The 23,225-nt window shown below is 30.4% G+C and overlaps 1 protein-coding gene across 2 annotated transcripts in view; it reads right to left on the bottom strand.

Moving 5' to 3' along the window:
- Positions 1–473: 473 nt before the first annotated feature.
- The window catches only part of LOC129221957 (protein PHTF2-like), a 41,462-nt gene continuing 18,710 nt past the window's right edge, over positions 474–23,225 (bottom strand). Inside the window, exons 10-19 of one of the 2 annotated variants that reach the window (XM_054856354.1) lie at positions 19,988–20,131; positions 18,311–18,356; positions 18,150–18,167; positions 14,356–14,659; positions 12,642–12,738; positions 11,330–11,461; positions 11,117–11,203; positions 6,601–6,756; positions 3,044–3,139; positions 474–2,907 (exon numbers count right to left, since the gene is read on the bottom strand). In XM_054856354.1, the coding sequence (XP_054712329.1) occupies positions 2,758–2,907; positions 3,044–3,139; positions 6,601–6,756; positions 11,117–11,203; positions 11,330–11,461; positions 12,642–12,738; positions 14,356–14,659; positions 18,150–18,167; positions 18,311–18,356; positions 19,988–20,131 (1,230 nt within the window). In that variant the 3' untranslated portion in view covers positions 474–2,757. The remainder of the gene's footprint in view (positions 2,908–3,043; positions 3,140–6,600; positions 6,757–11,116; positions 11,204–11,329; positions 11,462–12,641; positions 12,739–14,355; positions 14,660–18,149; positions 18,168–18,310; positions 18,357–19,987; positions 20,132–23,225) is intronic. The other variant, XM_054856353.1, reaches the window with a different exon arrangement.

Raw genomic sequence — 23,225 nt, 5'->3', positions numbered from 1 at the left:
CTGTAATTATTCATACGTTTGAAGAAAAAAAAGGTGTAGCAAACTTCAGGTGTTTACTCAAGGTCCACATTCTAAAATTTGGGAAGACAAGGAGGGTCAACAATATTTCAGTTCAAATGGTATTTGTTTAGCGCTCCCCCTCCCCCCATGAATTTGACTGGAAATTCAACACTCTAAAAACTGGTGTTTAACCCAATTCGAAAGCGAGAAAATTTAGGAAGGGGGGGGGGGGATTTGGGCCATTGAGCTTGGAGGGGGGGGGGGGATGGACACACCTGCCTTTCAGTGCTGCGTTACATTATAAAGTTCTATTTTTGAAAAAAATGGTATTTTTTCTGGTAAAACATATTTTTGGGTGGGGGTCTTCAGAGCTTTCATGTAGCTCCTTAAAGTGCCCTTTGACTTTCAATCTACAACATCAGCTGTAGAAAAAACAAACTGAATCAAAAATATAGAGTTTTATTAAAATAATTAAATTATTTAATGATTAACAAACTAGCTTTCTGAAGAAGTATTACAAAATGTTTTCAAGATAAATAAATAAACAAATTTGTAAACTTTTTCATAATTTAAAAATAAAATCCATTTAAGTGAACTATTTAATAGTAATTAAAAAAGTTTTACTCTAATAAAAATCAAACACTCAACAAAGTAATTTTATAAATGATATGAATTCATAAAACAAATAGAACAGTTATTTCTGAAATGATTAATATTTATAAAATGTTATTTGTATCATTAAAAAGTAAAATTGTAGTACAAAATCAAAATTTAAGATATTAAAACAGGCTTGAATGTTTTAAAGTAACTACAAGATATAAAAATGTAAACATTGATTTTTAAAAAAGTACACATTTTTGCAAAAAATTTCAGACACTTGTGTCGGACTTTTGTCTCAGATGTCTTTTTATTCATAAGCTCAATCTTATCATTGAAAAAGGAGTTCCTGTAACCCTAAAAGTTGTCTGCGATGTTTTGCAAACTTGCGCTTTTTTAACATAGTAGTTTGTGTTTTATTTTATATCACAAAGTTAATTACTCTTCAACCATAAGCTGTATCTTAAATATAGGTGAATTTCAAAGTAACATTTTGTTGAAAAAGGTCCAGAAAACAAGATAACTAAACAATAACAATTCATAAAATTAAACACAACATTTTCCTTTTGTTTTGCTTTAGCAAATGTGCTGATTTGCATTAAAAGTGCAGTTGCAATACTACTTTCAATAAATTGATTGATTATGCAATGTAAACTTTTAATTATAAAATTCAGTTTGTTGTATTTCCAACACTATAATGTTAAAAGAAATGTTATAACTAATAGTTATGACACAACAAGAAAGATAATGCAACATATGCTATTCTATGCTTTGTGAATACCCTCAGAGTAATAAGTTGAACATTTGATTAGAATATTAATATATTATACAGGGAGTTTTATATTGAATGGGACAAAAAGAATAGCCAAATACAGATTCTGCAATTGCTTTTTTTTTTTTTTTTTTTGAGAAAACTAATTGATTTTGAAGCTAAAATCATACAAGTTTTGTGTAGGAATAGCGAAAATTTTTCTGGTTTTGAAATTAAGGCTGAGGGCACTTTTTTTCAAAATTGCACCATCCATACAGAAAAAACGAGAGGAAACCAACGGTATTTTGGAATACGCCAAAACATCACCATTTATAGTCATTCAAAGACATTCTTGGTCAAAATTTGGTAAAGAACCACTGCATAGTCACTGTAGTAAATAATGGGCGAAAGAGTTTCAGTCTCATAGTGCTATCAATTAATCTATTGCTAGATTGGTCATGTTAGATCAAACACTATGCCATTGCTGTGTTGGCAGCCAAAACCTCCAGATCTAAGCCTTTGTGATTTTCTCCTATGGAACTTTGTTAAAGACAAAGTATTTATGTCTTCATTTCATGGCTCCTGTAAGTACTCAGGAAATAGATATAACACCCTAAAGCAGTGGGTGCTCTAACTACTAACAAAGTATACTCTATCACCAGTGTGGTAGGAATTAAAATACTGCATAGATGTTAATGATGTCTCTGGAGGTCTACAGATAAAATATCAATTGAAACTTAGATAGCTGTAGCTCGCTGTGAGCTTGGTTTATTACAACAGTCACACGCAAACTTTTTTTTGTCCCATTCAAAACTAAAACCCTGTGCATTATTATGAAGTAAATAATTGAAAAAAAAATATGGGGGGAGGGGGATGATATACAACACATGCACAAAAAGAACAACATTGGCCATAATCAATTACTTAACTTCTATTTAGCTAACAAATAATATAAATATTTTCATATTCACAAACTATCACAACACCAAAACATTTTCCTAGTTTTTACCATGCAATATTGATTTTGATTTTATTTTTAGATTTGTACAAGTTAAAAATTACAATCAATAATCTAAAATATGATCACTTAAATTTTACCAGGTTTTTTTCTTTTCTTCAAGACTATTTTGACACATTAAATTTTACAATTTGATAGGCTTTCATTTGAAACACAACTGTTGATACAAAATTGCTTTTCTAATAACATCTTTCAGGTTTTAAAAATTGTTTCAAAAACTCCTAAAAAGAAAATGTAATCGAAATGTTCAATTGGATATGATTTTAGGCAACAACACAATTTGATTACTATAAAAATAGGAAAACAAATATAAGTAGAATTGAGCAAACTAAATGAGATCGAATGAAAATATATTTTAAATTTATCATTTTTCTATCACTACTGCATTCTATCATTTGATTTTGATTTTATAAAGCTTTAATTTAAATCCCAAAACATCAGTCAAAACAGCTGAAAAAGCTGATAATACCACAACTTTTGTTATATTATACAGATAAGAATTGGCACATAGTCCAGATATCTTGAATGGACTTTCCAGTTCCTAAAAAGAATTTCAGAACATTAACTTTGGCAACAATGCATGTGTGAAAAATGAATAGACTTGACTAAAATGCAATTACATCATAGGTATGGGATATTATTCTTTGATAAAAGTATTGGAAGGTTTGAATCCTCACCTTTAACAAATCTGCTGCTAACTTCAACACATTATTTGCTAAAATTAATTCCTCCTTCTTATGGGGTTTTTGCTCCATGTGTAAATAAAGATTTATCTGAAAAATTTATAAAGAGTTGAAATTTCAGAAAATATTTTCCTATAAACTAGATTTATCTCAAACATTTTTATAAACATATGATACCTTCAAGCTGAAACAACAGCATGTGTAAAAAATAATGTATGGAAAATCAAGATACACAAGAAACTTTCATACCTGTAGTTGAGGCAAACTTAACCTGGTATCACTGTGAAGGCTGCATAGATCTTAATCACAGCATTATGACACTTCCAGTTTAGGTTTGCCTTAACTATAGTAACTTATTTTTGTCAATCAATGTCTCATCCTCAAATCTTCAAAATTATTAATGGGAATGTAATTTTTCAATCAATGTCTCATCCTCAAATCTTCAAAACTATTGATCGGGATGTGAACTATTTTTATATACCTCACAAAAATGTTCATAACACACTTGTGTGTTATTGGAAAGATGTTTTCTTCTTTCATCATAAAATAGAGCTTCTAGAAATAGGTTACCAAAAGAAACATACCTTCTAACTATATTGAAGCACAGTCTTAAATTTTAATCTTGGTAAATTGTTACAATGCACTAATTTAAAAAAAAAAAATGCTTTAAAAAGTTTCCATTCTTTTCTCTTAACAGAAACAAAAACCATAAAATGAACATAAAATCGACCCTTTTCAGAATCATATATAACACATCAAGGGTTGCCATGTATTTTGTGTAGTTTCAAAAATTAATACAAAGACATACTCGGGAACAATAATTGCCGAATTGGCGTTAGAAAATCAGAAATAGCCAAAAAAAAAAAAGCATTTGGAGTCAAAAATTTTGTTTCTAAAGGAGTAAAAAAAAAAAAAAACACAACTGAAGACTTTTGACCAAAAATAAGCACTTAAATGAGATTTAATTAAAACATAAAAATGTGAGTTTTTCAATGTTAACTCTGCTTATTTTTTTTTTTTTTTTCAAATTAAGTTGCTAAGAACAAAATTTAAACTCTTTAGCTAAGAGGAATTCTAATGTGATTAGTCCAAATTTCGATACTCCATTATAGTGTTGAATTAATACCTAAAGGAAAAAGCAAGCACAGTGAAATCCCGTTACAAGAAGCCACAAATTTTGTTTGTTGTAACAGAAATTTCAATGTAATGAAAATTAAATCGGGGCTGAAAATTTATTTTGTCGAAACAGAAATTTTGTTGCATTGGTATTAATTGTTACAGGCTTTCACTGCATCATATTATTTATGATGTTAGCAGTATACATAAAAGGAATTAAAATATCCATAACTTAAAAAAAACAGCAATGTAACTAATTTTACGATCAGATGTATTCATACTTACAAATTAAAATATAGCAACTCGATAAACTTTTATGAAAGTAGTAAACAAAACAAAAAAATAATAATAATAACATACTTTTAAACAATACACTTGTGTTACATGAGAACAAAGATGATTAAAGAAGTTTGAAAAGCACATTTTTATTGCATAAGCATTTGTACATGAAGCAAACCTAACCTGATAGTATTGTGAAGGCTACGGATCCTAATCACAGCATTACAATGTTGCCAAGTTAGGTTTTCCTTAGTTATAGCATATCGCTCATTTGGAAGAAGAGTCACAATACGAAATTTTAAATTTTCTTTTTTTTTTCTTTTTTGCTTATAGGCCTTCAAATGACGTTCTCTTCTTTGGGAAGTAATGACAAATTTTTTGTTCTACTATGGTTCCACTGGAGAGCACAGCAAACTTACTTTTCTTAATGCTAATTGCCTGAAGAGTTCAACTTCAAATGCTTCTCCTGTAAAATTTCATTTCTTGATATTGTGGCACTCTTCTTCCAAATTAGCGATATATAGGCGGCAAGGGTGCCCATATGCAAAATTTTAAGGAGGGGGGGGGGGGCTCAAAGACTTTCCCCAGGGTTTAGCAGAATATTTTACCCATGGAAACCGATTTCAGTGAAGATTAGAGTTATTAAAATTTGACATTTGTGATAACGTATTCATTAATGGCTAAGCAGAATTTTTTATACATCTTTGCAAAAAACAAAGCACTAAAAGCAAGGAAGTTCTCATTTCTGGGGGGGGGGCTTGAGCCCCTCCTTGCCCCCTATATGGGCGCCCTTGATATGCAGGCTGAATTCAACTTCATGCTGCCAATAGGGGATCTAAAATTATGCCCCCTCTCCTTGTCCTCTTAAAAGAAGAAGTAAGCCTACTTTCACTTTAAAAACTCAACTAAAACTTTTAAAAAGAATGTTTGCAAAGCTAAAAATCAAGATGATGCAGAAATACGGACTCCTCTGATTTGTTTGGGAGACTCCTGAATTTTGATGCCTTCTCCCGAACTCTCTAACAAAGTAAATGTCTCCCTAATTTTCACCAAAAACACAAAATTCCCCAAAAAAGGGATTTTTAGGGATAAGAATAAGGGAAAATTCTATACAGTAAAATGATCGCGATCAGTTTTTCTCCTTAAAACTTTATCGCCTAAAAATGTGGTTAGACGTTCCCAACTTTTTCCTGAAATTCTTACCTGCTACAAGAAATGTTCATCATCATTTTTAAGAAAAAGTACGCTTTTTCTTAAAAATGATGATGAACATTTCTCGGTCTGGTACTTTTTTGGTCTGGCGTACTTTTAAAAACACCGTCCCACTAAAAGTTGTTGATTTCAGGTCCTAAACAGGTTCAATTTAAGGAATCTCTACTGAAATTCTAAAAATCCCTTATAATCCCTTGGCTAATATAATGCTCCCTTTCTCTCCAAGTAAAAATAGAGGCTTTTACACCAAAAAACTGAAAAAAAAAATTGAAGGGCATCATTTCCAAAAAGTGAACATGATGGTTTTTTTTTTAAATTCAAGGGATCATCCTCATATATATAATAGCCAATGATCGAGTAATTCTCCTGACGTCATCAACAATGAAACTCGCGCCAGGGCATGATAATTTGATAATATGTTTTGGTAATGTTTGACATGCAGGGTAAGGCTTTATTGTGACAAGGTTGAACTGGATCCAGTAACTTAACTGTTTTACTGAGAAGACTCATTTCAGGGGAATGAAGAAATAAAATACTGGTCAACAATGAACGCTATCTGCTGGAGTTTAAGGTTCATCCACTGGAGTTAGGGTTAAAATTTGAATTATCAAAATGTCACCAAACGGGCAATTGCTTCGTTCAAATGTAGAAGCAATTTTTATCCATCATATCTTGATGGGCAATTTTCTAGTTTTATAAGAATCAGCAAGAATTACGTCAGAAGCATTTTGAAGGTTTTTTTTTTTTTTTGCCATGCAATGTTATTCAAGCAAATAACAAGGGTTAAAATTCTGTGCCATTAACATTTAGAAATAACAAAGTTCATTTAATCAGAAAATCTAATTAATTTGATAATTCTTATGCTGAAATATATGTTCAAATATTCAACCAAAAATGTAAGCAAAAATAAATAATATTTAATTAAAAAACTTTCAAAATCTTACCTGCTCAGTGATAAGTACCGATAAATTCCTATACTTCTTATTAATTTTACTCCCAATAATCATGAATCTTAAGAGATATATGCCAAGAGCTAATGTCCAAAAAAGTAGTTCCCAGCAATATAACCTGTCAGCAAAATGGCCAGTTTCTTTCAAAAGCTGAAAAATATTTTTTAATGAATAATGCGCAAACAGTTAATGAAATTTACAAATAAAATGAGCAAAAAGATAACATATAACTTTTAACTGAGAAAGTCTGGTATTAATTACAAAAATGGTTTTAAAAGATTTTCAGTAGACAGCATATATGTATATCAGAAAAAAATACTTTACAGTAAGTTTTCTTTGTAAGATAGTTATAACCTTACTATACTACCATGGTCTAACGTTACACTTATCAGAAAAGGATAAAAAATCAACTTTTTCTAGCACTTTTGTTAAAATTCATGATTGGATAAGAGGCAGAATCAACTGTTCATAATAGTCCTGTTGCGGTGCAAGTAACCGTCAAAGATAATCAGAACAAACATATCTTCCATTTTTGAAGGGTTTTTTCTTTATGTATTTTCTAGCTGCATTGCACAGTCTACCTCAAAAGTAAAAGTTGTGTCAAGTGATCCATGTTCAGCAAATGACCCCTCTCCCAACCCCCTTAACTCACAGCTTTGTTGATAGGTAAAATATCTTAAAATTTTTTAAATAAAGTTAATTTTGGCTATACAGTCGACTCTCGCTTACTCAAAATTGAAGGGAAGGCATAAAAATTTCGAGTTATCGAAAATCTTACAAAAAATCATTCCATTTAATCATCACACCTCATTAACAAAAGCGAACACAAAATAAGAACTTACCATACTTTATTTAAAATATCTCAAGAAGAGTTTGAAGGGTACTCTTTTTTTTTCACGTCAATTATATTTTCCAGATGGGAAATAGCATTGAATGTCTTTGAGTTCATATCAGGTCTTGATTCAATGAACGCCCGCATCACATGCATGGCACTTTTTGCTTCATTAAAGGTGATCTTTTTTAAATGTATAAGTTCTTCCATCTCATCATCTTCATCTTCTGAGAGTGGTCTAAACTCATCAACTATGTTTTTGTGTGATAAATTTCCACACACTTGAATTTCATCATTTATGTTGACCAGGTCTCGAAAGGTTGTTACAGAATCGAGCTGCAGAGCTTTCGATACTAAACTCCATTCCTTGTCAACTGTTTCCTCGATTTCCTTTTATTTTTCTTCCTCTTCTACGTGGATTTCCTCAGCAGATGCTTTATGGAAACCCGCCTCTCTAAAGCAGTTTGCTATTGTTCTTTGTTCAACGCAATTCCAGGCTTTGTCAACCATTCTCATTGCTTGCAACACATTTACAGAAGGGTTGCTTCCTTCGTCAATCTCAGCAATGCATTTTTTTACGACTTGATAACAATATTTCAGTTTGAAATTTTTTATGATTCCCTGATCTAATGGCTGTAGTTTCGAAGCGGTGGGAAGGGGTGGGTGGAAGGAACTCCAGTTTTACAGATTTTAATTTTGTCATAATTGAGCTTAGATGCGCTGTACAGTTGTCAACAAATAGGACAATTTTGCGGTTTTGTCTAGACATTTTACGGTCTAAGTTTTTCAGCCATTTTTCAAACAATTCGACTGTCATCCATGACTTTGTTTTAGCTTCATAATCCACAGGAAATGATTTAACTCCAGCGAAACATCTTGGCTTTTTTGATTTTCCTATCATTACTGGTTTCATTTTTTCTGATCCACCCATGTTGGTGCACAGTAATAAAGTTATTCTTTCCTTGCTTCTCTTTCTGCCATGGTAAGCTTACCCTTTCACAGCCATTGTTTTGTCAGGAAGACATAAAATATAGACCTGTTTCATCGAAATTGAATACATCCTTGTCGTCAGATCTTTTAGAATTGAAGAAAGTGATCCCTTCCATTCTTCGCAGACTTCTTGACTTACATTGCCACTTTCTCCACAAATTTTATAAAAAGTGATATTATTTCTTTTCTTGAAATTTTCAAACCAACCACTGCTTGCTTTGAAATTTGTAAAGCCGAGTTGCTTCCCAAAATCCTCCGTTTTTTCTCTCAATATGTTTCCACCAAGTGGAATGTTCTGGGTCCGGCACTGGGTAATCCATTTTATCAAGCATTTTTCTACTTTCGGATATTCCGCAATATACATTTATTTTTTATCCCCTTGATTATCATCAAAGTTTTTAAGAATAGTCTTTTTATTTTTGAGAATAGTTGACAGTGTGCTGTTCGGAATGCCAAATTCCTTTGCAATATTAATCTTTTTATTTCCCCCTTTTTCAACTGCATCAATCACTTTTTTTTTCTCTGCAATAAAAAGTGTAGTGCATTTTTGTTTTGTAGCTATAACCATGAAAAATAAACCTGAGCTTCTTCGTAGCATTAATAAGTAAAGTAGGAAGACGAAGACTAGAACGAGAAAGGGTTTGTGTTCGGGGAACTGGCCATTCAGTTTGAGAGAACGTCTATTCTAGAAACTCGACCATTGTCTATTGCTGGCAGAAAACAGCAGCTGAAGTATGCCTCCCCTCCCACGTACCTGTGATGAACACAACTGTGAAAATCAGCAACAAAAAAGAGAGCCCGAGGACACGTTTTTCTTCTGTAGAGCGCGAAATGAGGGAGAAAAGGCATAACTGTTAAAATTTGAGTTTTCAGGGAGTGAAATTTTTTGAGTGAATGGGAAAAAAATTCAAGTTATCAAGAAGAAGGGAAAATAATTTGAGTTAAAGAGATAAAATTTCATTAAAAACGCAATAAAGGTGTAGGGAAATACTTTTTTTTTTCGAGATATCGAAAAATTCGAGCTATCGAAGTTCGAGTTATCGCGAGTTGACTGTATTTAGGTTGGCCAGAATAATCTATAAAAACTGGAGGTGTTTCAAATAAATATATGCATTACATTCAGTGACTTTAAACATCAGAAGAAATTTTTTTGGTTTAAACTAAGAACAACATTTCTATTTAACACAAAACTTTTGTCTGCAATGATATCACATAAGGTTTCACATTTTTTTTACTTGAAAATAGTTAACCAAGAAAAAATAAATCATGTGCATCTACTTGTTATTATGGCTGAATAAATGTAAATATGAAAAAACATTGGAGTGGGTCAAACGTTCTAAGTTTCTCGTAATTTGAAGAAATTTTGCTATTTTAGTTAATGTTAGCTTCCCATAGAAATATACGAACTCCTTATCTGCAAGCACACAAACATATACAAGCAGCAGAAACAAATCCAGCTATTAGGAGCCCTAATGTTAGACATACTGCTACAATAGGAAGATGAACTACAAAAGCTTAAAGGAGCAATAACTATAAGTAAAAAATAAAGGAAACTTTTCTCAGAATAGGTACGAAGTAGATTTTCAAAGTACAACTTTGAGAATAAGACATTTTCATGGTATAAGATATAATTTAAAACTTCATTGTGGAAAAAAAAATAGAAAATAACTTTTAGTGCAAGACGATTTTAAGTATTTTTGCATTCTTCATTTTTTTTTACTTCCTTTTACAAAAAAGGAAGTATTGTATTCGCGAAAAAATTTTCACTCAAAAATCGCCCTTAATTTCCATTTTGCTCACCCCCAAATGAATGTTGAGTTTTTTTTTCGATTCGACCACATGCGGAAAAGTGCCTAAGAATGTATAGACACGCGAAATATCCATTTTGACCATCACCGAGGTAATTACAACGACTTTTCTCGTGACGTCTGTATGTATGTGCGTATGTGTGTATGTGCGTATGTGCGTATGTGCGTATGTATCTCGCATAACTCAAAAATGGTATGTCCTAGAAAGTTGAAATTTGGTACATAGACTCGTAGTGGGGTCTAGTTGTGCACCTCCCCTTTTGGTTGCTTTCGGATGTTCCTAAGGGGGTCTTTTGCACCTTTTTGGGGGGAAATCATTGTTAATATCAATGCAAACTTAAGTGGTGTTACAATTTGGCGGACACTTGGCGATATATCGCCAGTCTTTTGGTCGCCAAGTTTTGTCGCCAACTTGGCGGAAAATTTGGCGATTTTTTTTTATCTGGTTTTAATTTGGCCATCGTTTTTAATATTTAGAGATTAAACTATTGAATCACATTAAAATTGCCAATAATGGGAAAATGACATTAAAATGGAGTAAAAGGAAGTCATGTGAGGCACACATCAGCTCGTTTCTTTTGGCTTTGTTGATGGTTCTAGAAATGCAATCAATATGTGTGTCTCCAAATTGGGAGATGGTGTCATAGGTTCACCATCACTGGTATACATGAACATAATTTGATTTTTTTGATGACTGTACACCATGTATTAAGCAAATGTGCATTTTTCAATTTTATGTGCAACTCTTTATTATTATTGATATTTTAACAAAAAGGTTTTATAAGATCAACCAGTGCTTAAGAAAAATGCCAGCAAACAGGTACAATTAAAAATTTCATACATATATATGGCAGCAAAATTGTATAGAGAAAGCTGTTACCTGAATACACAAAAATGATATGACACACACTTCCAAAATAAATGTTATTGACACTATGACATCAACAGATCTTTGAGGTCCTAATTTCTTTGCAGAACATGAAAAAAATTAGGAGTATTAAAAATAACATTCACAACATTATAAGTATAATGCACTAGAATTGACATATCCAAACAAAATGCATGACACAATAAAACAATTTAGCTACATTACCTTCATATAAGAGCGTATAGAAAGCCAGATTTTGATGTTTCTGACTTTATTTAAACGAAAATGAGGCAGATCTGATCTTTTAGCTCGCCTTGAAGATGTTAAGTAGCAAAAATGTTTAGCATACAGAAAGCGCTGAAAAATAAATCAAATGAAATGTGAAAATATCTCCAAAAAGAAAAGGGGGGAAGGGGGAGAGAGAGAGAGCATTGTATCTGATTGGCTTTCTTCTTAAAATATTCAATCTTTACAAAATTATCATTGATTATAATTTACTTTTTGTTAGTACTACACATAAACATCATGTTAAAATTACTAAAGCAAAATTAACAAATCGATATTTAATGCTTTTTTTAAAACTGGAAAATTAAAGAATATATTTTTTAAGTAGAAAATTATGTTTCAAGCTATAGCTTAAAACTCGTGTATTAAAATTGTTAATACTGCTACTTCATTTTACAAATAAATAACATAAAACATAATTAAGACACAAAACTATTAACAATAACAATAATGCTAATAATAATTTTTAAAGAATGCTATTGTACTTAAATGTCATAAGCAGAGGTGCCCACCTAGGGATGGGAGAGAGGTCATGGCGCAGTCTGCACAATTGAAATTTTTAGGGGGGTGTTTTGAGGGGTATTTTTCTCATTTAGGGGGGATTTTGTTCTTAGGGAGGGTGGACACCCCTGTCATAAGCAAATCAAACTACGGAACCAGTGTTTTTTTCCTTTTTTTCTCAATAATTTAAAAGAATATATTTCATCAACACAAACGTAAATCTAGATTTCTTTGACTAGTTGAAGAGGTGAATATTATTTCTTCTATAGTTTAGATTTAACACATTATATCATTTAAAATGCTTTTCAAAACTATTCTTTAAGTGCTCAATGCAACTTAATGTTTAATACAGTTTTAAATATATATAGTGCCTTTCCATCTAATTTACATTCTTCTTTTTTTCATTCTCCACTTTCATCAAATTTTTGTTTAACCAGATTACCCCCAGTCCCAAGACTGTTACTCTGGAGTCTACTGTGATATGAAATAAATTTATGAAAACAAAATCAAATAAAAATAACATTGAAATAGCATCAACTAAAACGACAAATAACAATGCTATTCAATTAATTTAGAATAAATTTTCTTGTATTTATAACAAAGATATTTCTAACATTATTTTAAGAGTAAAAGAGATATTCAATCCTTATCATTTTGAGATTTTGAATAGATTAGAAACATGCATTTTCACTTCTAAAAGATTTTGAAAGTTTAAAACATGTAAATTGATACACAAATAAGTAATAAATACCTGCTTGAAAGTCTTTTCCGCAACAGAAAGCAAAAAGAAGTATGCTAAACTTAAGGTAAATCTTTCCAGCATAACAGCAAAAACAACAATTTTAACTCTAAATAAAGAAAATAAAATTAAAGAAATTTTTGCATCATAATTTGAAAAGAACACATTACATCTTTAAAAACTACAGTGCACCATAAAGAACATAGCCAAACTTCTTCAAATGTTTTTCATCAAAAAAAAAAAAAAGTCACTCATAACATTTTTTAAAAGTATCATGTCATAATAAAAGCATTTCGTAAATAACTACACATTTTCTTAATGTTATTATTTGACACCAGAACTTATTATTTATTTGATCAATTTTTCAAGCTATTTTAGGCGAAACAAAATAGCCTTTTATAGTACAGTAGAAGACCGTTATAACGCCGACCTGTATAACGCAATCCTCTAAAAACCACACTACTTTTCAGAAGTAAACAATAGGTTTTGGAAGTTTAAAAAATCCCTCTGTTTTGCTTTGCAAACACAAAAATTGTTAGGCAAATTAAATTTGGAAAGTTTTTCATCTTTCCATTTTATTTCAAAGCTTTTAAATTGAAAATTAGTACTCACAGTAAACAGAAAATACCCGATGGCTCTTGAAAATGCAGCTGTTATGCAAACCATAAAGCTAGCAGAAGTGCAGGATTTTTATTGTGAAACGTATTTATTTGTGAATAACTAATTGTAATATTGGTGCATTAATACTCATTGGAGATAAAACTCATTCTGAAGTGCTAATATATAGATATATTCTGAATATTAGTTTCAAAATTTGAAATGATCTATATAACGCAAAAACCTGTATAACGCAAAAGCTCCGTTATAACGGTCTTCTACTGTAATAGAATATCTTATAATTGATAATTTCACTTCAAAAGCTTCAAAGAGCATTTCAAAAGAACTTCTTTGCAAAGCTGCGTAGTTTCGCCATTTTTGCGGAGAAGTTGGCAACCCTGATATACACATAGATACATTAAATGAAACTATAGTAACAGTTTTACAAAACTTTTAAACTAACTGATATTATTGACATATTAATTATGTTCAGTGTATATATTTACAGTGTTGATGAAAAATAAACACTTTGGTGTACAGAGAAATTAAATTATCTTAGAGCTTGCATTAAGAAACTTGATGTTTTCATGTGGGATACTCATCACAAAATATATATATATATATATATATATATATATATATATATATATATATATATATATATATATATATATATATATATATATATATATATATTCATATAAAAATGCATTTAAATGCAAGTATTATAAATTTCTGAAAATTTTGTGCTAGAAATTTCATAATTTTCAATTTTTCCAAGAGGAAATAAACCCTTTCCGATACTTTTTTCCAAAATTTCCAGGATTTTCCGACCATTCCAATCTCTAGTTAAAGTCAACGCTTGTATTTTCCAAATTATAAGATTAGGATTGATTAATAGTGTGATTACTATAATATAAATAATAATATATAATGTATAATAATAATAATATATAATAATAATAATATAATGATACTATAATTTATCTACATCAAATAGAAATATTTTTTTCAATAGTGAAAAACACATTTCCCCATTAAATATAAGTTCCTCTTTACACATACTATTTTAAAATATGAAAGCTACATCTAACTACAGCATACATTTTATAATAATATTTCTAAATACCTGAATTCAGGTCCAAACATGACATCTAAAAGACCACCAGTGATTTTGGCAACTTCTTCTGAAGTTGGCATGGTCAGAGCAAGAACATCAGATGTCATGTCTTGAAATATATATTCCGCAACCCCACATTGTAAGCGAAACAGCAGCGGTAAACTTGACAGGATAAATGCAAACAAAACTCCAATATAAATATATTCTGTGCTATGTTGGGAAGAATCAACTTTCTGGATGATTGCGGAACTGATGTCCAAGGCTGTTAAGTCCGCCTTCTTGCATTCATTGCGCTCCCAAATGGTACAGCTCACTTTAGAAAAAGGTTAGCAAGAAAATGCAAAATGTAGAGAAGTGCAAAGAAGTAAGAAAAATGTTAAAGGAAAAAGAAACGAAATGAATAACTTGGAAAATAGGAAGAAAATTGCAAAAGTTCAGAAATGTAAAGCTGCTTTTAAGAGTTACATATCACAAAGGATAGTTTTTACTTTCAGAGCTAATGTACTGTATTTCTTAAAAGTTCAAAGCAGCTCCAAAAGAAATGGTCACATTTAAGCAATGATCTTAAGTTTAAAACATTGATGAGAAAAGCAGCATTAATATTAATCAGCATTTTCTCAGAGCACACTGAATTATTTAAGTTTAATGCAGAAGCTTTTTTAATTAGTTCAAAATACAATTCTAATTACAAACTTTCTCAATGATACCTTAAAATATTAATCAGCATTTTCTCACAGTACACTGAATTATTTAAGTTTAATGCAGAAGCTTTTTTAAATAATTCAAAATACAATTCTAATTACAAACTTTCACAATGATACCTTAAAATTGCTTGAAATAAGTATGATATTTAAGTAATAAACAACATGTATTTCTCGATTTGCATTAAAGATTGATGCTCCAGCATTATTTTATATGTTAATACTTTTCTGCGCAAAAAATGTATATTAAGTAATTTGGTTTAAAAATATTTTAACTGTAATATTTGAATCTATGCCAATTTAAAATAGAAAATGTTTTTCGATTTTGTGAAATATAAATGCATTTTTATCTGGTGTTGTAAATTTATCTACATCAAATAGGAATATTTTTTCAAATAAAAAAAAATAAAATAATTAATTTCTAATGAAAAAAATAATTTAATATATGGCTAGTTTGGTTTATGTTTATCTGAAATTCTGCGTAAATGGATAACTAATTTCTTTCCTGATATATGATTTGATAGTTGATAACCATAGTTACATGTTAGATCATAAATAATCTTACATTTATCTTACATATGAAGAGAAATTCGTGTTGCTTGAAATAATTTATTAAAGTATTGTACATTTTGTAATACAGCTTTAATAAATCTTGTAATGTCTTTTATTTCAAGTTGTATTAACACTGAACTATATTATATTGCAGCCACTAAATGTATTGGGTAAAAAATAAGTCCTAATTTACTGTGGTTATGACTGCAAAACCTGTCCTCCAATCTCCCCTGTTATAGTGGGGCTCTACTATGTATTTTCTATATAATATCATAAGTATACGTATATATCATCCTTTCAGATCAACAGAAAGATATCTTATTGTCATTCTGAGGTGTAGGATGTTTTACTGCTACTTTGAAGCGATGATATACAGTAGAACCTTGTAATACCATGCCTATGTATACCAAAAAATTGATGACACAATGGGTGCCACCATGTTCAAGAAATAGAGAATTCCTGTATACTTTCATGCGCAAAGTCTCTATATAGTCTGTCATGTTCAACATTTATGCACAATTTTCCCCCGGTATGATTTTTAATCACACTTGCTGTAATTGCAGCGTTAGGTTGTGATTATAGTACATTTTTATTTGAAGGCAGCTTTTAAAAATGTTCTACATGCAGTAATGCATGATGTGACTTCACTAAAGTTTGAGTGGATACTCCATTCAAAATCTATTAGGGATACTCCATTCAAGATCTATTAGTACTGTATTGTGTTGTATTACAGTCATTACATTTCTTAAAAATTAAGTTTCATTACACAACAGTAATGTTATAACGTATGTCCTCCAACCCTAGCAGTATAACAGGGTTCTACTGTATATGTATGATGTATGTGTACTGTACACATGTACATACACAAAACAATATATATATTGTATAGATATGTATCTATAAATATATAATTTCATTAAATTAATAGTCTATCATCATTTTATGGTAACTGCTCATATTTTAGAAAAAGCTATAAATTTAAGATAATGCATAATTAGAGTTTTTAACTAAGAAATGTACAGAAGAAGTAAAAATAATTCGACTTTATTTTTATTAAATTTAAAAACACTCCTATACTCAAATAGCATATTGCCGTGTGCAAGTAAAAGGCAGTAACTGCAAATTTTTCAATTTTTTTGCATTTTTGTCATTTATTGTACGTTAACTTTTATTGTACAAGCTTGCTTATTTGGTTTCCGCTGAAAAAAAGGCATGAAAAAAAAGTCTAATTCCAAGATTTCCGTATGGTTAACATTGAATCTGACACACATTTCTTCAAATATCTCGAAAACTCATTTCTGCAGATACTGCCATTTACCTGCAAATGACAGCATAAATATAACTGCTTTTATTTAACACTAATTTTAAAAATAATTTGAGCCTTATATAAACGATTTATGTAATGAATGATAAAAGGTTATGTATTAATTTTAATATAGGCCTTAGTCTGAAAAACAAATCAGACAATATCGATGGTTTTGTAAAAATTTTCAGTTAACTATAGAAGTATTGCTTTTCCTCAATAAAAAGAGAGAAAAAAATTGTTATTTAATTGAATAAGTATACACAATGTACAGTAGAAGACCGTTATAACGCGCACCTTGGGACCGGAGCTTTTGCGTTATATAGATCATTTCAAATTTTGAAACTAATATTCAGAATATATCTATATATTAGCACTTCAGAATGAGTTTTATCTCCAATGAGTTTTAAAGCACCAATATTACAATTAGTTATTCACAAATAAAAATTCTGCACTTCTGCTAGCTTTATGGTTTGCATAACAGCTGCATTTTCAAGAGCCATCGAGTATTTTCTGTTTACTGTGAGTACTAATTTTCAATTTAAAAGCTTTGAAACAAAATAGAAAGATGAAAAACTTTCAAAATTTAATTTGTCTAACAATTTTTGTGTTTGCAAAGCAAAACAGAGGGATTTTTTAAACTTCCAAAACCTATTGTTTACTTCTGAAAAGTAGTGTGGTTTTTAGAGAATTGCGTTATACAGGTCGGCATTATAACGGTCTTCTACTGTATTCTAAAATCTTATCTTTGGTCTTATGAGTACCTTTGTTTATTAATAAAAATCATTGACAACATAAGTTTCATACAAAAGTTTAAAAAAGTACAAAAAGTATGGCAAATTCACTCTTTCTTCTAACATTAAAAAAAAATGTGATCTTAAAAGTTTTTATTACCATATGTCCCCCAATTTTCTAGTAATTATTTATAACATTTAATTTGATGCAATTTCAAATTAGATTTGAACAGAAGTGCTGAAAATGGGATGAAAGTGAAAGTTTACTAATCTAATATCGTAAACATGTTCTAACCTCTTGAAAGAAATAATATGAGACTGTGATAGCAACTCTTAGGATACAACGAAAACAATATTTTGAGCTTTTACAACAGAATAAAATATCTATCAAGCAGTAAAAAGCAGAAATATATTGAAATGATGTGTATTAACAGATATGCAGTCTTAGTAGATTCATGCAGGTTTTAAGAGTTAAAGGGTTTAAGAATATTATTCCTCAGATGGAAAAGTTACCCAATCTTGGACGATGACCTAAAAACAGAGGATAAAATAAAGGATCAAAATGTAGAAAAGAAAAAAATATAATCCCAAACCATTCCATGCAGAAACAAAACTAAAGGTTATTTGAAATATGGAAAAATAAAGAAGTACAAAGGACAAAAAATCATTATTACCTTTGTCTGTGCCTGTGTATCCAACATTTGAAAACTTCTTGGAAGGCTGCAATACATTTGTTACATCAGCATTGATGTTTTTGTAGAACAATTGCTCTTACAAAATAATACAGGGTGTTCAAAAAGTCCTTGACACATTTTAAAAATTTATAGCAACAAATTGTCATACGAATATGCGGTTTGTGCCATAATACTTAACAAATTCAAGAATTTTTTATGACATTGTAAAAAAAAAGGACAAAAAAGAAAAAGTAATCATAAGTAATCACTGCGTCGTCACATTAAGAAAAACAAACACGATGTGAGGAGTTTTGATCACTTTATTTAACAAGAGTTCAATGTGTGCACTGTATGTTGCTTAAATCATATCTAAACAGTATTCAAGTTCATCCCATGTCCACAAATAGAAGACACATTGAACTCTAGTAATGAAAGGTATTGCTTTCTGTTTAATAAAATGATTAAACACCTCAAATGACATGGCTTTTCTTAATGTGTGTGTGTGAGGATACAGCTATTACCTATAACTAAACTTTTTTTCTTTTTTTCCTTTATCATTTTTTTTTTACAATGTCAAAAAAAAAAAAAAAAATATTTCACCTGTGAAGTATTACGGCGCAAAATGCATATTCATACAACAATTAGTTGCTTTTCTTTGAATTTTCAAAATGTGTCAAGGACTTTTTAAACACCCAATATATTTTTTCTCACTAACAATCAAATCACTTTAATGCAAGAAAAGTTTTCATTAATGACATATAAACTTTTATTTTGGTCCCTAAAAGGTAATCATAAAATACCATGTATATTATAAGAGCTTTGCTTGATTATTATCAATATTTTAAACATTATCTTAAATTTCATTACTATCTCGATACTTTCAATCCTTTACAATTTTAACTATGGCCTGTTTTCATTAAAAATGTTTTTTAATTACCAACAAAATCAAGGTTCAAAATCCAAAAACATACTTTTTATCACAAAAACATACTTTTTATCACTAAAACTGAAACGATTATTTCTTAAAACAGAAAAAGGTTACAAATGAGGCAGTGAAAAGCAAAGGGATGTAAGTGGACATTTTCAAGTTTTGAATAAAACACCTTTAAAGATAACATCCTAGGTAGGCTTTCCTTGAAATTTTTTTCTAAATCATGCTGTATAGCAGCAACTACCAGTGTGTACTAGTATCATCTCTTGCCCCAAGACAGAGGAGAGGTTCACCTACCATGTGTACTGGTTACCTCCAAATTTTTAATTTTGCCACTTACATCCCTTTGCTCACCGCCTCCAATGGAAAACATAACACAGATTATGGACTCCTTTTTAATGTACATCATATGCAAGTTAAAGTTAATTACAATTCATTAAACTAAGATACTTCATGAAACTAAACATAAAATTGGTTTTGCATGTACATATGTATAAGACCAACACAAGTTGCAAAATCTTAGAAGTCAGGAAAATTGTTTAAGCACCAGACAAATTATTTCTCAAAGTTTATAGGAAAATTCAGCGCAACATGGCTTTTGAAAGTGCTAGTTGCCACGATATTATTTTGAGTCTCGTGAGCAAACTGGAGCCCAGGATTTGTCTGATCCTGAGACTCTGTATATAAGGTAATGTTAAAAAAATCCTTACACAAATGACTAACATTTTTAAGGAAAAAAACCTCACTTCTTGAATTTCCCATGCAAAAGGGTTTTCAGAAGGGGAAACTTCACTTCCATTATCTTCAGAACATTGAGAAGAGCAGTCAGTACTGTCACTGTTACAGTCAGTGTTAGTTATGAGAGGCCACTCTAAATCTGATGTGAGAGGCTGAAAATGAAAATAATATTAATAATTATAAGTTTAAATTCAGCATATTATTTCAAAACAGCAAAATAAACATTAAAAAAGATATTCTTTATGGAAATAAGTTTTATTCAAGATAAAATTCAGTTTTTAATTTGTTGAAAATTGCATTTAAAAATTTTGATTTCTAATATGAAAGCTTCACAATCGCAAAAAAAAAAAATTGCTTTAAAAACCGAAAGTTTTAGTCATTATATCATTTTTTTTATATAACAGTAAAGTAATGAAGGCAGAAATCTAAGGTATTATAAAATTGACACAGAAAGTTGCTCTTGTAGAATTTGAAATACAAGTTAGAAATATTTCTTAAGCAGATTGCATTCGAGACAATACAACTTGAATCAGTAAAGCAACAATGAACACTTTTAAAGCTCATTTCACAGCACCCCCCCCCCCCCAAAATGTTATTTATTTTTTAATATCCATACAATAAAATCTATTATACTAACAAGGTACTATTTGAATACCTCATGAGGAATAAATCTATAAATTTTGAAAAGAGATAAAAGCTCAAAACCTCACAGTTGGGTCTGTTCAAAATAAAAAATTCTTCTCACACTTGTTTGAAAAACCTGTATGGTATCTTTTTTTTTCTAAAGGACTCCCAGGGGTAAATTTATCCTAGCCTTTTAAAATTGCACTGACAGCACAAAGTGTGTTGGTCAACTCTGCCCAAGATAAAAAAAATGGAGTTCTCTAAATAAGCTTTCCAGAAAAGGATTGACTCACCAAGAAACCATAGTGTAAAATTATGAGAAAAGGTCAGTATGAAAGAATATTGGTAGCAAAAATTGGACTAAAATAGCAATTGGATATCAACTTATAGGGGTTCCTCTAAATGTGTATCAAGTTAGAGAGCATTTCGCCCATTGAATTAGCATTGAGCCAACCATAAGGAAAATTAAAGTTGAGTTACCAGGGTAGTGGAGTTATCTGCGGGGTCGAGTTACCGAAGTTTCACCATATTGCACAGTTAAAACATAATCAAGCATATCCAAGCATTAAAAAAAAACATTAATACAATAGGATTTAAAAAAAAAAAAAAAAAGCTCAAAAAGAGTGTTAATTAAAAAGACAAAATCTTAAAAATAGAAAATTTAACTTTTAATTCAAAATCAACACTAATCCTTATCCTTATAGTGAATGATATATAAAAACAGGAATGTAAGACATAGTCGTAAAAGTGAAAAGCAGCTCATTATCTAAATAAGAGGAGAAACTAATATTTAAAGAAAGAAAAAAACAAATCTCAAACAAAATAGAAGCAAACCATGATCTCTAAATTAAAAATTACCAACTCCTGTCAGTAATTCTTGATGTATTTTGTTGTAAAAAGTATTATTTGAAGGTTATGTTATTTTATGTGTAGTATTTGATATTTTGTAGCCGCAATTATTTGTTACATTATTAGTTTCTTACTTCTTTTTAAAATGATATGTAACTTGCATATTTTTAACTATGACTAAAAAACATGCTCTCATTATAATTGTGAATTTGTTTGGGTCTCAGCGGTCCTTATAAAGAACATCGACTGTACTTTAAACATATTAGGTGCAGAATTATAGTTAATGCAATAGAAAATTTACAACCTTTCCTCCATTAAAAAAATAGCAATGTCACAATTAAGAAATAGTCTGAAGACTTTCTAAAGAATCTGGGACATATGTCATAGCATCAAGGTGTTTCTGATACTGAAATAAGAACAAAAAAGAAAAAAATAGTAAACTGTTACTATCATACACCCTAGTGCAAATTAATTGAAACAAAATATTTTTTCCATTAATTTAAAAATCAATTCAAGTATTCTTCACCAATAAAACTAAAATGTGTAAAAATATTTATGGGATTAATAAATCCTTTACCTGACATCAATTTACACCAATCAGAGGAGCGCTGAGAGGGCATGTGCAGGAATTTGAAATTTTTGTAGGAAGATGAAAGCTGCAGCTATGATCGCGTCAGTTGAGATTTCACTGTGATCAGCAACGGATGTAACACCGCAAAAGTGTACAAAGATTGTTCCTCTGTCCGAACGCTTAAGAGAGATTTCAAAGGTTGTCGACGTTAGTACTGCAACTGTGAGCCATATTATAAAACAAAATAGAGAAACAGGATCTATATTTTCAAAACGGAGAGAGGAATGTCGCCAAAAATTGAAATTATCACCAAGAGATGACTCTTTTCTAATTATACAAAGTAAAAAAGGTCCTCGAAAGACTAGCACCGCATTTAATAGAGATTCAAAAGAGACTGGAATAAATATTAGCTCATCTACTGTTCAGAGTAGCCTTTCTGCAGCCTGTCGGCTGATGAAGAAACAGCTTCTGACCCAACCAATGAAGAAAAAGGGGCTACTTGTGGGAGTTAAAATATAAGAATTGGACTGTTGAATATTGAAGGAAAGTACTATTTAACGACGAAAGTAATTTCTTTGTTCTAGGCCAAAGAACTCAACACGTGCAGAGTGTCAAGAGAGAGTGCAACAGTGTCTCCAGGTGAAAGAACATGAACCAAGTTGTAAAACACCCTCAAAAGAATTTTTTTTGGGTTGTTTGGTTATGATGGGGTTTGTTCTTTGTAGCCTGTTTAGGGTATGATGTGTCCTGAGCAATATATTACCATTCTGGAAAAAAAGGTTTTGCTAGAGTTGAAAAAACGATACCCAGATGGAAGGGGGATTTTCCAGCAGGACTTAGACCGTTTCCATTCTTCTAAAACGATCAAGAAATTCGTGTCTGAGAACCAAATTGAGATACTGGAATGGCCTGGGAACTTTCTTAATATCAAGCCAATTGAAAATCTTTGGAATATATGCAAGAATCGTCTATTGCATATGGACCGTTCAACTTAGGAGAGGCCAATTACTGCTTTAATTCATGTTCAGGACATGGACTCAAATATTATAAATGATTGTAAAAAAATGGTGGGATTTAATGCTGAATGGTGTCCAAATGTTAGTAAAAAGTCCTGGGCATCATATTATGCACTAAAAACTTTTGAGTTTATATAAATTTAAATAAAATACCATATTATCTTAGTTTACTCAATTTTTCTAGCT

Source organism: Uloborus diversus, chromosome 5, assembly GCF_026930045.1.
Source record: "Uloborus diversus isolate 005 chromosome 5, Udiv.v.3.1, whole genome shotgun sequence".
In the NCBI taxonomy this organism is placed as follows: Eukaryota; Metazoa; Arthropoda; class Arachnida; order Araneae; family Uloboridae; genus Uloborus; species Uloborus diversus.
This window is presented reverse-complemented; position numbering and strand designations above follow the sequence as displayed.